Source organism: Rhinoraja longicauda, chromosome 30 (genome assembly GCF_053455715.1).
Source record: "Rhinoraja longicauda isolate Sanriku21f chromosome 30, sRhiLon1.1, whole genome shotgun sequence".
Classification (NCBI taxonomy): domain Eukaryota; kingdom Metazoa; phylum Chordata; class Chondrichthyes; order Rajiformes; family Arhynchobatidae; genus Rhinoraja; species Rhinoraja longicauda.
This window is the reverse complement of record NC_135982.1, coordinates 26,385,416-26,399,604: the sequence shown is the minus strand read 5'-3', so window position 1 is coordinate 26,399,604 and position 14,189 is coordinate 26,385,416. Positions and strand designations below refer to the sequence as shown.

The 14,189-nt window shown below is 50.5% G+C and overlaps 1 protein-coding gene across 1 annotated transcript; it reads right to left on the bottom strand.

The window, feature by feature from the left end:
* Positions 1-254: 254 nt before the first annotated feature.
* Positions 255-11,363, bottom strand: agmat (agmatinase (putative)). Its single transcript, XM_078425172.1, has 7 exons — positions 11,051-11,363; positions 7,106-7,308; positions 6,232-6,280; positions 4,322-4,517; positions 3,224-3,403; positions 1,360-1,444; positions 255-492 (listed from the first exon to the last, which is right to left on the bottom strand). The coding sequence occupies exons 1-7, from the start codon at positions 11,296-11,298 to the stop codon at positions 419-421; spliced, it is 1,035 nt and encodes a 344-aa protein (XP_078281298.1). The 5' UTR covers positions 11,299-11,363; the 3' UTR covers positions 255-418.
* Between the last annotated feature and the right edge of the window lie 2,826 nt (positions 11,364-14,189).

Below are 14,189 nucleotides of genomic sequence, written 5' to 3'. Positions count from 1 at the left end.
ACTTTGAGATCCTCTCCCAGCTATATTTCCCCCCTTGTGGAACCAAGACAAGTGGACTACCTGCTAAGCCTCAATTGTGATTGTGGATAGCATTTCAATGTGGCTGTCGTAGCACTGTGGCGCAGCGGTAGAGTTGCTGCCTCATAGCACCAGACCCAGATTCGATCGTGATTCCAGGTTCTGTCTGTGTGAAGTTTGTACGTTCTCCCCGTGACCGCGTGGGTTTTCCCCGGGAGCTTCGGTCGATTGGTTAGTGCTTCACACCATATTACAGTAGGTTAAAGATGCCTTTATTACATGTAAAATTGTAATATACATGGTGAAGTGAACAGAGCAGCCATCAAATGGATTTGGCCGCAACCAGTGTAATCATTATTGTGAGCTAATGTTGGCGGTTTGATCCAAAGATGTGTAAATCTCAGTAGTATTTAACATTGGGTAGAACACAAAGCATCTCAAAGAGCAGATTGGCGGCTGTCAGAGCTGTGTTACCTGAAAGAAAAGAATATGCGTAAATGGTGTGGACTCTTCCCTTTTACACCTGTGTGGAGCATTACTAATTGCTGGCATTTATCATGCACTGCTGCTAACCATCATCCATTGGATCTTGTGCAGGTTAGTTTTCCGAGGTTATTAGTAGTGGGTGCACGACAGATGGTTTGGAGGGATATGGACCAAACACAGACAGGTGGGACCAGTGTAGCAGGGACATGTTGGTCGCTGTGGGCAAGTAAGGCAGAAGGGCTTGTTTCCACAATGTATCTTTGACAAGGAAAGTTCCTGGGTGCCATCCTTGTCCATTTCAACTGACGAAATGGAAGATCTGCCCGCTTGTTTTATTCGTCTCACTCAAAACGCCACTCCTCCCCAAAGCATAGCACTTAGTTCCACAGTTGAGTATCAATCCAGATCATGTACTTAAACGTACATTGTCCTTTTAAAGGTACAACAATGTTTTCTGGCACAAGTCATTTAACACCTTCATACATGGATCACTTGGACCGCGGTCAAGTTTAGAGATACAGCGCGGAAACAGGCTCTCTGGCTCACCGAGTCCGCGCCGACCAGCGATCCCCGCACATTAACACTATTCTACACGCACTAGGGACAATTTAAAAATTTTACCAAGCCAATGAACCTAACCTACAAACCTGCACGTCTTTGGAGTGTGGGAGGAGACCAGAGCCCCCATGGAAAACGTACAAACTCCGTGCAGACAGCACCCATAGTCAGGATCGAACCCGGGTCTCTGGCGCTGTAAGGCAGCAACTCTACCGCTGCACCACTGTCCATTTGGTTTAACAGAGCAAAATTCCTCAAGTAGGTTAATACGAAATTTGACTCGAAATTATCTCTTACCAGAGGTATCATACATCGGTGCTACCTCAACCAAGTCACAGCCGACGATTCTCATCCCCCGACACCCTTGGATAATTTCCAAGGCCTGTAAACACACAAGCAACAGATTTCATATTTCCATACTGCATTCAATGACTTCTTATCAATAATATGAACGGCCAAGAGCTACCTTTCAGCTTAACATCACATACTATTAAAGACCACTCCCTCAAACGTTTCACATGCTTTGACAGTCACACAATCAGATAGTTAGCTTGTTGTCAGCTTGGTTTAACGGGAGTACTCCAGACCATCACAAGGGCACAGCAAGTAAATACTGAAGCTAACGGTGTAGAAAAATAACTGCAACTGCTGGTACAAATCGAAGGTATCACAAAATGCTGGAGTAACTCAGCAGGTCAGGCAGCATCTCTGGAGAGAAGGAATGGGTGACGTTTCGGGTCGAGGGGATGGAGAGAGAGGGAAAGCAAGGGCTATCTGAAGTTAGAGAAGTCAATGTTCATACCGCTGGGGTGTAAACTACCCAAAGCGAAATATGAGATGCTGTTCCTCCAATTTGCACTGGGCCTCACTCTGACAATGGAGGAGGCCCAGAAGTCAATGTTCATACTGCTGGGGTGTAAAGCATTGGAGAGAAGGTTGACAGCTGAGCATCCATAACACCAGCAACTTAACTTGGCCCCTTCACACTGACGCATTGAGCCGAAAAACACGTCAGTGTATTTACTTTCCAAGGCATCCGAGAAGATTTGGTATGTCCATGAGGATTCTCCCAAACTTTGACAGAAGTGCCGTGGAAAGCATTCTGACGGATGCACCTCGGATTGGTGTGGCCACTGCTGTGTTTGTGACTGCCTGAACCTCCAGAGAGCGCTCGGTCAGCACGGGGCAGCCCCGTCCAGCGCTGACTCATCACCTCCTCCCATCCAGCCCATCTCCACGCTGCGTTCACAAGTTATAGGAGTAGAATTAGGCCATTCGGCCCATCGAGTCCACGCCGCCATTCAATCGTGGCTGATCTCTGCCTCCTAATCCCATTTTCCTGCCTTCTCTCCATAACCCATGACACCCGTTCACATTAAGAATTTGTCTACCTCTGCCTTAAAAATGTTCACTGACTTGGCCTCCACAGCCCTCTGTGGCAATGAGTTCCACAGATTAACTAGCCTCTGACTAAAGAAGTTCCTTCTCACCTCCTTTCTAAAAGAGCGCCCTTTTATTCTGAGGCTGTGCCCTCTGGTCCTAGACTCTCCCACATCCACTCTATCCAGGCCTTTCATTATTCTGTAAGTTTCAATGAGGTCCCCCCTCAACCTTCTAAACTCCAGCGAGTACAGGCCCAGTGCCGTCAAACGCTTATCATATGCTCACCCACTCAATCCCCCCCCCTCTCCAGAGCCAGCACATCCTTCCTCAGATATGGGGCCCATATTTGCTCACATTTACTCCAAATGCGTCCTGACCAGCGCCTTATGGAGCCTCAGCATTACATCTCTGTTTTTGTATTCCCGACCTCTTGATATAAATGGCAGCATTAAATTTGCCTTCCTTACTGCCGATAGTCTCCTGTCTATAAAATTCTTACTCCAGTGTCCTGTGTGTAAAATACACGAGAGCCAGCTTCGCTTCCTCCCTGCTGCATCGCTCCACTTGCCAACTGAAGATCGACCTGTATAGGAAGGAACTGCAGGCGCTGGTTTAAACCGAGGACAGACACAAAGTGCTGGAGTAACTCAGCGGGACCGGCAGCATCTCTGGAGAGAAGGAATGGGTGACGTTTCGGGCCGAGACCCTTCTTCAGTCCGAAGACCGGAAACATCACCCATTCCTTCTCTCCAGTGCAATACACGTTGTGATCAATTACCTGACTCGGGTGAAGACCTGCGATCTCTGGCGTTCCAGTTCCGGGTGCGAAGGCTGGGTCCAGGCCATCAATGTCAAAGGAAATGTACACAGGGCCATCTCCCATCTGCTCTTTCACCTCAACCATCAGTGGAGCAAGGGAACGCAGCCAACAATCCCGCCCAGTAACCGTCCGAAAACCCTGGAAACAATAAATGCCCACAGTAGCGAGCATCAACCGTGCAAGAGCTAAATCATTCATTTTTCTCTAAAATGTTTATAAATTCGGTGGCGCAGCGGTAGAGTTGCTGCCTCACAGCGCCAGAGACCCGGGTTCAATCCTGACTACGGGTGCTGTATGAACAGAGATTGTCTGTTCTCTCTGTGACCGTGTGGGTTTTCTCTGGGTGCTCCGGTTTCCTCCCACACTCCAAAGACATGCGAGTTTTTAGGTTAATTGGCTTTGGTTGAATTGTAAATTGCCCCTAGTGTGTGTAGGATAGTGTTAGTGTACGGGGATCACTGGTCAGCATAGACTCGGTGGGCCGAAGGGCCTATTTCCGTGCTGTTTGTCCAAACTAGGCTAATAAGTGGCTGCAGATGTTGGAATTTGTTAAATAAGGAAGGTGATAAGTGGAAGCAGATAAAGGAGGGGATGGTGATGATGTTTCACAAGAGTTCCCTGCTTGGTTCTCGCAAGCAGACAGATGGGCAATGGAACCTCAACAAACATACGTCAGGTGAACTTAGCAGACGATGACGTAGGTGGGAGATCAGTTCTGGAGAAAAATAAGTAAAGGCACTATAGAGTTCACATCAATAAACCTGTCTTGGATGTGTAGGAAGGAACAGCAGATGCTGTTTTACACCGAAGTTACCCACAAAATGCTGGAGTAACTCAGCGGGACAGGCAGCATCTCTGGAGAGGAGGAATGGGTGACGTTTCGGGTTGAGACTGGAGAAGGGTCTCGACCCGAAACGTCACCCGTTCCTTCTCTCCAGAGATGCTGCCTGTCCCGCTGAGTTACTCCAGCATTCTGTGTCCATCTAGGATGTTAGGATGACTGGCTAACCCCTTAAGCCATGAGGGGGAAGGGAGAAAAATGAACTGATAGCTTACCTGTTCTCTGCCCCAAATGTAACCATCTGCTTCGTACGTAGAACCGCGAAGCCCAATCTGCACTACCCGCTTGCAGTCGAGGAGCCCCTCATCCACGCAGCGTCTGAAGGGCGTTCCGTGGCATATTTTCGACCCGAGGACAATATCACTGGTGTCAGCGTGAGCATCGATGTGAACCAGTCCCACTGGACCATGTCTGATTTAAAGCACAACAGACCATCAAGGGCTGGTATTTCTTAGCTGTGATGTTCATCCAATACAATATCCAGTCTTGACTCATGTTTAATGGCCACGGATAAAATATTAAAAGGACAACAGCTCCAGATCTACACCAATCAGCCAAAACATTATGACCTAGCAAGCCAAAACATTATGACCACCTGCCTAATATGTTGTTGGTCCTCCGTGTGCAGCCCCATACGCAGCAGGGTGCGATGCACTGTGTATTGTGACACATTCCTCCTGTGACCACCATTAAAATTTCCTGTGACTGGTGCCACAGTCGACCTTCTGTCGGTTCAGACCAGGTGGGATAGCCTTCGTTGCCCTCGCGCATCGATGAGCCTTGGGCGCCCAACACCCTGTCTGTCGCCGGTTTGTGGTTTGTCCCTCCTCGGACCACTGTCGGTAGGTACTCACCACTGCTGACCGGGAACACCCCACAAGCCTTGCCATTTCAGAGATGCTCTGACCCAGTCGTCTGGCCATAACAATTTGGCCCTTGTCAAAGTCGCTCAGGTCTTTACTCCTGCCCATTTCTCCTGCATCCAACACATCAACTTCAAGAACTGACTGTTCAGTTGCTGCCTTAATATATCCCACCCCTTGACAGGTGCCATTGTAACAAGATAATCAATGTTATTCACTTTGCCTGTCAGTGGTCATAATGTTTTGGCTGATCGGTGTAAACCTCAGATCTTAAAATACTCAGAAAAAAAGCATACTTCAGTTTAGTTTAGAGTTACAGCGCAGAAACAAGGCCCTTCGGCCCACCGAGTCCGTGCCGACCAGCGATCCCCGCACACTAGCACGACCCTACACACGACAGACAATCTACAATTTTTTTCCAAAGCCAATTAGCCTACAAACCTGTTTTAAAGTGTGGGAGGAAACCGGAGCACCTGGAGAAAACCCACGCGGCCTCGGGGAGAACGTACAAACTCCGTACGCACACAGCACCAGTAGTCAGGATTGAACCCAACAACTATGGTGCTATGAGGCAGCAACTCTACCGCTGCGCCACCATGCTGCCCTGAGGAGAAAAGTAATTTGGAAAAATATATATTTTTTTGAATAATCTATTTTAAGACGTTTAACCCGTTTTAGAAAATATACTTAAGGATACAAGTATGTATTCGGCAGCACATGTGAAAAATGTATTTCTTCAGAGCAGTGGTGATCAAATGGGACAGTTTCAGGTAAAACATGAAAACAAATAATGCCAGCGTGCATTTCCAGGTGTAGGAAAGAAGACTGCAGATGCTGGTAAAAATCGAAGGTAGACACAAAATGCTGGAGTAACTCAGCGGGTCAGGCAGGATCTCCGGAGAGAAGGAATGGGCGACGTTTCGGGTCGAGACCCTTCCGGGTCTCGATCCGAAACGTCACCCATTCCTTCTCTCCAGAGATGTTGCCCGAAACGCCACCATTCCTTCTCTCCAGAGATGTTGCCCGAAACGTCACCCATTCCTTCTCTCCAGAGATGTTGCCCGAAACGCCACCATTCCTTCTCTCCAGAGATGTTGCCCGAAACGCCACCCATTCCTTCTCTCCAGAGATGCTGCCTGACCCGCTGAGTTACTCCAGCATTTTGTGTCTACCTTTGCGTTTCCAGGTCACGTGGACTAGGAGAGTACAGAGTGCAGGTTCCCTCATGCATTTCAATTACAATAACTTACAGCAAAACTTACTTTTCTGCCACTGCCTGAAGTATGGGGTATGTTATTGTATGATCGCCACCTAGACCATATTAAACAGACATAGTTAGACACAATGGAACCGCAGTGCAGGGCACAAAACAAAGACACAAAATGCTGGAGTAACTCGGCAGGTCAAACTGCACCTCTGGAGAACAGGGTTAGGTGACGTTTCAGATTGGGGCCCTCCTTCAGACTGATTGCAGTAGGGAGGAGAACGATGGAGGAGAGGTGGGGGTGGGACAAAGTGTGGCAAGCGATGGGTGGATACAGGTGAGGAGGGAGGTTTGATTGGCATCTGAGTGGACAGAGGCTAGAGGTAAAAAAAAAGGGGGCAAAAAGATGTAAGATAAGGAGAAGAGGAGTGAAATGTGAAGCCAGAGGAAGTGAAGACGTGGTTAGTGCAGTTTAGTTTAGTTTCGAGATACAGCGCGGAAACAGGCCCCTGGGCCCACCGAGTCCGCGCTGACCAGCGATCCCCGCACATTAACACTATCCTACACACACTAGGGACAATTTTTACATTTACCAAGCCAATTAACCTACAAACCTGCACGTCTTTGGAGTGTGGGAGGAAACCAATCTCAGAGAAAACCCACGCAGGTCACGGGGAGAACGTACAAACTCCGTACAGACGGCGCCCTTGGTCGGGATCGAACCCGGGTCTCCGGCGCTGCATTCGCTGTAAGGCAGCAACTCTACCGCTGCGCCACCTTCGGGCCTCGACCCGAAACGTCACCTATTCCTTCTCTCCAGAGATGGTGCCCGACCCGTTGAGTTACTCCAGCATTTTGTGCCTATCTTCTTTGTCTCTTTATAAACTGTATTCATATTCGCCACCCAAGGAGATGCCTCCCGAGATTCATACCCAAGGTGAGGGGTATGCAGCCAGTGGATGTGATCTTCTGAAAGGCCTCCCTGATCATCTTGCAGCTCAGCTCCAGGTCGTAAAGGCTCACGTTGACGTCTCCAATGTCGGCCACCATCAGAGATTCGAAAGGGGCCGCCTTGGTCCCCCCGTTGTACGCCCTGATCAGACACGACTCTGCCCGGATATGCCGGGGCCCAAACCTACACAGAGAAGCAAATGATTCAACGATTCAACCATACGTTATTGGTGCAGGTACCCAGCTACAGTGACGTGCTTTATTTTTGCACACAACCCGGTGAAACCTATGGTTGCCAACTGTCCCGTATTAGCCGGGACATCCCGTGTATTGGGACTAATTGGTGTCCCCATCCGGATTCCCCCTTCGATCCCGGGCTTTGATCATTGCGGCCCCCCTCGCTCTCGGCGGCCCCGCCCACTGCCCCCCCCTTTGTTCTCGGCGCCCCCTCACTGGCTTCCCCTCCTTTGTTCGCCCCCCCCACCGGGTCCTCCCTTCGATCCCGGACATTGATCATCGTGCCCCCCCCCCCCCCTCTCTCTCAGCAGCCTCCCCACATGGACATTCAGCTCCACGGCCGAGCGGCCAAACATGAACCTGGACTCCGTGACCATAACGTTACGGATATCGTCAAGAGTGTTTTAAAATCTCACGTTCCGAAATGGAACAATGACACAGAGTGCTGGAGTAACTCAGCGGGTCAGGCAGCATCTCTGGAGAACATGGACAGTCGATGTTTTGGTTTGGGACCTTTTTTTCAGACTGATTTATGATTTTTTTTCAACATTTTAAAACTTTAAACATTTTTTTGGCAAATTTTCCTTTCTAAGGGAGTTTATTGCTACTTATTGGAAGTCCCTGGGTTACAACAAGTATCTGTTCCTGAGAACGGTTCCTTTTTGGTTTAGAGATACAGCATGGAAACAGGCTCATCGTCCACCGAGTCCATGCCAACCATCGATCAACCATTTACACTAGTTCTATGTTATCCCACTTTCTCATCCATCCCCAATACACTAAGGACAATTTGCAGAGGCCAATTAACATAGGGACGTAGAAAATAGGTGCAGGAGGAGGCCATTTGGCCCTTTGAGCAAGCACCGCCATTCATTGTGATCATGGCTGATCATCCACAGTCAGTAACCCGTGTCTGCATTCTCCCCATTTCCCTTGATTCCATTAGCCCCTAGAGCTGTATCTAACTCTCTTTTAAATCCATCCAGTGAATTGGCCTCCACTGCCCTCTGTGGCAGAGAATTCCACAAATTCACAACTCTGGGTGAAAAAGTTTTTTCTTACCTCAGTTTTAAATGGCCTCCCCTTTATTCTTAGACTGTGGCAGCATCTTAACTTACAAACCTACACGTCTTTGGGATGTGGGAGGAAACCCACGTGGACACAGAGAGTACATGCAAACTCCACACAGAGACAGCACCCAAGATCACGATCAAACCCAGATCTCTGGCATTGTGAGGCAGCAGATCTACCAGCTGTGACACTTGGGGAACCGTTCGTAACAAAAACAGGATGTGGAAGAGAATCGTATTGTTTTTTTCCCTCAGATGCTGCCTGACCTGCTGTGTATTTGTTCATGTCGTAGGAGCAGAATCAGGCCATTCGGCCCATTGAGATTACTCCACCATTCAATCATGGCTGATCCATCTCTCCCTCACAACCCAATCCTCCGGCCTTCTCCATGTAACCTTTGACACCCGTACTAATCAAGGACCTGTTAATCTCCACTTTAAAAATACCCAATGACTTGGCCTGCACGACAATCTGTGGCAATGAATTCCACAGATTCACCACCCTCTGTCTAAAGGAGTTTTTTCTCATCTCCTTTCTAAAGACAGACTGAAGGAGGGTCTCGACCCGAAAAGTCACCTATTCATTTGTGTCGGAGGGAACTGCAGATGCTGGTTTACACTGAAGATAGACACAAAATGCTGGAGTAACTCAGCAGGACATGCAGCATCTCTGGATAGAAAGAAGGGTCTCGACCCGAAACGTCACCAGTTCTTTCTATCCAGAGATGCTGCATGTCCTGCTGAGTTACTCCAGCATTTTGTGTCTATCTTCACCTATTCCTTCTCTCCAGAGATGCTGTCTGACCTGCTGATTTACTCCAGTTTTTTGTGTCAATCTATAGTCTACACTCTTTTGCCTTGCACAGTGGAGTAACATTTGCAACCTTCCAATCCCCTGGGACCACTCCTGACTGTAGTCACTCTTGAACGGTCACTCCTAATGCCTCTACCATCTTTATACTGTAGCTACACCTTTCAGAACCCTGGGGTGTAGTCCATCTGGTCCAAGGTGACTTATCCAAAGAGTTGCCAACTACCTCACTCCCAAATAAGGGACGAGGTGACGTCACTGCCCCGCGCCCCACGTGACCTCACCCAGCCAGCGGCCACGTGCTCCCGCTCCACCAATGGCGGCCGCCCGGGCCAGGAGGCGGGTTGCTAAGCAACCTCCGTTAGGCGAACACACTCGGCCCCGCTCCCCGAACACACTCCGTTAGCCCACACTGTCCCGGCCCGTCTGCGGCCCGCAGGCCGAATACGGGACAAGGGCGGTCCCGTGCGGGACAAACCAATTTAGCCCAAAATACGGATTGTCCCGGCTAATACGGACAGTGGCAACCCTACTTATCCAGCTTCAGACCCTTCAGGATCCCAAGCACCTTCTCCTTTGCAAGAGCAACTTCACTCACCTCTATCCCCTTGACTCCCTTTCCAACATTTGGTTTGTTTCTAAACTGGGGTCAAGATGCACTGTTACTGGAACCCATCACATATAATCTTCTATATACTAAAACTCTTGTTTGTTTGTTCGTTTGTTCCGGAACTACAGCCAAAACGGTACACGATAACGCAACAATTTCAGGCCCACCTTACTCACGCCGTCCCTTTGGTGCAATGGAAGACGTTTCATTGAAATCGGTGTTATATTTTTTAAGTTATTCTCATTTTAAAGTTTAAATCTACCTCCTAGGGAGGGAGGGGGTGGTGGGAGGAGGGGGGAATAAGGGGAGTGAGGGGGATGGAGTGGGGGGAGATGGGAGGGAGGGGAGGAGAGAGGGAGGGGAGAGAGAGGGGGGGGAGAGAGAGGGGGGGGAGAGAGAGGGGGGGGAGAGAGGGGGGGAGAGAGAGGGGGGGAGAGAGAGGGGGGGAGAGGGAGGGGGGGGAGAGAGAGGGGGGGGAGAGAGAGGGGGGAGGAGAGAGAGGGGGGGGAGAGAGAGGGGGGAGAGAGAGGGGGGGGAGAGAGAGGGGGGGAGAGAGAGGGGGAGAGAGAGAGGGGAGAGAGAGGGGGGAGAGAGAGGGGGGGAGAGAGAGGGGGGGAGAGAGAGGGGGGGAGAGAGGGGGGGGGAGAGAGGGGGGGGGGGAGAGGGGGGGGGGGAGAGAGGGGGGGGAGAGAGGGGGGAGAGAGAGGGGGGGGGAGAGAGAGGGGGAGAGAGAGGGGGGGAGAGAGAGGGGGGGAGAGAGAGGGGGGGAGAGAGAGAGGGGAGGTAGAGGGGAGAGAGTGCTGCACCAACCACAGGAGAGGTTTGGGCCCACTGGGCCCACTTGGTCATGTTTCTCCTGAATAACCTCTCTCCTGATTCTCAGGTCAGTCTGAAGAAGGGTCTCGACCCAGAATCCTCCCCCTCTCCAGAGTTGCTGCTGTCCCGCTGGGTTAGTTTTACTCCAGCATTTATTTATTTTTTTGTGTCTGTGCTTTGTAAACATAGAGAGAGAGAGAGAGAGAGAGAGAAAAAAAAATAGTTGGAGGAGTAGGCCCCTCCTCGCTGGGCCTAATCGAGGCAGCACCGTCACCTCAATGAGATAGTACCCCCTGGACTTGTTGTTGTTGTCGGTCCCCCCCCCCCCCCCCCCACCCCCCCCCCAAGGTGTGAGCTTGTACCCCCCACCCTCTCCTTGTACCTGGCGCCGGGCCGGTTGGAGGTGCCCGTGTCCAGAGGGACACCGACGAAGGCGGCGTCCAGCCCCTGCGAGGTGTCCTGCACTGGGAGACGCATCATGGAGCAGACCCCCACCGAGCGGGCCACGTCACCGCCACTCTTGGGCACGTTCAGCGGCGCGAGGAGTAGCCGCGGGCCGGGCGCGGGGCGAGGGCGGGCTCCTCTGGTCAGCAGGGAAGCAAGGCGTCGGCACCACAACAACCACTCCATGTTCTCCGAGCAAAGATTCCAAAGTCTTTATAACCCTCCTCACTCTCTGGTGACAGTCACCCTTGCGCAAACAAACCAAGAGAGCGAAGCCAACTGCACTTGCAACCTCAAAGCCACTTCTCCTCCCCCCTTTAGACTATTTGTCTATTGAGTCTATTTTTAAAGATTTCCCGCCGCCCCTTTTGGAGTTGTGTTGCAGTAGTTGAGGCCCACCCAGGGCTCGGATACCAAGGGGACTGACTCTCTGTGTGTGTGTGTCTATTTGCAGTAGCCCCTGGCTGAATTATTAAGAAAATACCTGCAGATGCTGGTACAAGTCGAAGGTATTTATACAAAAAAATGCTGGAGTAACTCAACAGGTCAGGCAACTTCTCAGGAGAATCACGCAGAGGGGGAGCAGCGAGAGAGAACATGTTGCTAAAGTCTCGTCGAAGAGAGGAGGAGGAGGAGAACTTCTTCAAAGTGGACATACCTTGAGGAGAAATTTATTCACAAAATGGTGGAGTAACTCAGCGGGTCAGGCAGCATCTCAGGAGACACAAGATGGTGGAGTAACTCAGCAGGTCAGGCAGCATCCCAGGAGACACAAGATGGTGGAGTAACTCAGCAGGTCAGGCAGCATCCCAGGAGACACAAAATGGTGGAGTAACTCAGCACCGTTGTCCAGGAGTGGGGCACACCTTGGGGGACTGGTGACAAAACCCTCCTACAGCATCATAAATTTGCTCAAAGATGTGCTTTTCTCCCCCCCCCCCCCCCCCAAAAATCTATTTCCCTCAAAGCACCCATTGGATAACGGTTGTGTTCATTACAGTTCCATGCCTGCTTGCACCGACCGCTCAACGTTGCCAAATGGGGGTCGACCGACCGTACGTATCCCTTACAAAGTAACCACGTTCAAAGGACACATCTCTTGCAATGCGAGCAGCTGGTCGGCAACAGATGCACAGTCTCACTGTACGTTTGCTAATAATCAAAAGAAATTACCGACCCTCGAGTGACCCCAGTAAAGAGTTTACAACTTTGTAAGCCATAGGAGCAGGATGAGGCCATTCGGCCCATCCAGTGTACTCAGCCATTCAATCATGGCTGATCTACGACCAATCCCTCTCAACCCTATTAAACAGAGATGGGCACAAAATGCTGGAGGAACTCAACGGGTCAATCTGAAGAAGGGTCACCAATTCTTTTTTCTCCAGATGCTGCCCGACCCGCCGAGTTACTCCAGCATTCTGACGTACATCTTCGGTGTACGTCAGCGTCTGGCGGTTCCTTCCTACCCATTAAACTGGGTTTATTTAAAAGTTATTGAAAGATTTCTTCCCGCCAGTGCTTCAATGGGATTGTGGTGAGTAGGGGTTGCCAACTTCCTCACTCCCAAATACGGGGCAAGGTGGCGTCACTGCCCCGCGACCCCACGTGACCTCACCCCAGCCAGCGGCCACGTGCTCCCGCTCCACCAATGGCGGCCGCCATTGGTGGAGCGGGAGCGCGAGGCCGCTGGCTGGGTGAGGTCACGTGGGGTGCGGGGGCAGTGACGTCACCCTTTGTCCCTTATTTGGGAGTGAGGAACTTGGTAACCCTACTAAATACGGGACAAAGCCGGTCCCGTATGGGACAAACTAATTTAGCCCAAAACATGGGATGTCCCGGCTAATACGGGACAGTTGGCAAACACCTAGTGGTGAATGTCATTTGGTGGCGGTTTCGTGTCTCGACCCGAAACGTCACCCATCCTTCTCTCCTGAGATGCTGCCTGACCCGCTGAGTTACTCCAGCTTTTTGTGATTCCGTCATTTTAGTGATGATTAAAGGCAGACTGATTGGAACAGGATTTACTCAAGCCATTTCCAGGAGGATGCCGTTGCTGTGATCAGTTTGGGAACAGTTTGGCCGGGAGCACAGCAAGTTCTGGAGTGTGGGTCTTAAGTGTCACGGCTGGGAAGTTGTCCAGTCACAGCAATGGTGCTGCTGGTGAGAGCCACTGCCTCACAGCACCAGAGACCCAGGTTCGATCCTGACCTCAGGTGCTGTCATCAGGCCATAAGGAACAGGAGTAGAATCAGGCCATTCGGCCCATCAAGTCTACTCCGCCATTCAATCTTGGCTGATCCATCTCTCCCTCCTATTTCCAATTCTCCTGTCTTCTCCCCATAACTTCTGACACCCGTACTAATCAAGAATCTATCTATCTCTGCCTTAAAAATATCCATTGACATAGTGTTAATATGCGGGGATCTCTGGTCGGCGCAGACCTGGTGGGCCGAAGGGCCTGTTTCCGCACTATCTCTAAACGAAGCTAAATAAATTTAAATTCTTGAATGACTTAACTGGTGCATAAATGGTCAAAGATTGGCAGTGATGTGCCCTCTGCTGTACTTGGTCTTAGATTTAATGGGGAAATTGTAGTGAAAGAGGAAGATAGTAAATATTGTGGTGAAATGCAGTAGGGAAGAGGGATAATCGGAACAGCAATGGGGAACATCTTTTAGATTTAGATTTAGAGATACAGCGCGGAAACAGGCCCTTCGGCCCACCGAGTCCGCGCCGCCCAGCGATCCCCGCACACTAACACTATCCTACACACACTAGGGACAATTTTTACATTTACCCAGTCAATTAACCTACATACCTGCACGTCTTTGGAGTGTGGGAGGAAACCGAAGATCTCGGAGAAAACCCACGCAGGTCACGGGGAGAACGTACAAACTCCGTACAGACGGCGCCCGTAGTCAGGATCGAACCCGGGTCTCCGGCGCTGCATTCGCTGTAAGGCAGCAACTCTACCGCTGCGGGAAATGCAACTCTACCTTTGGGGAAATGCAAATAATTATCACAGCAGATGATGAATGATCCTTCTTATATGTATATATTGTGCAAATAATGACGAC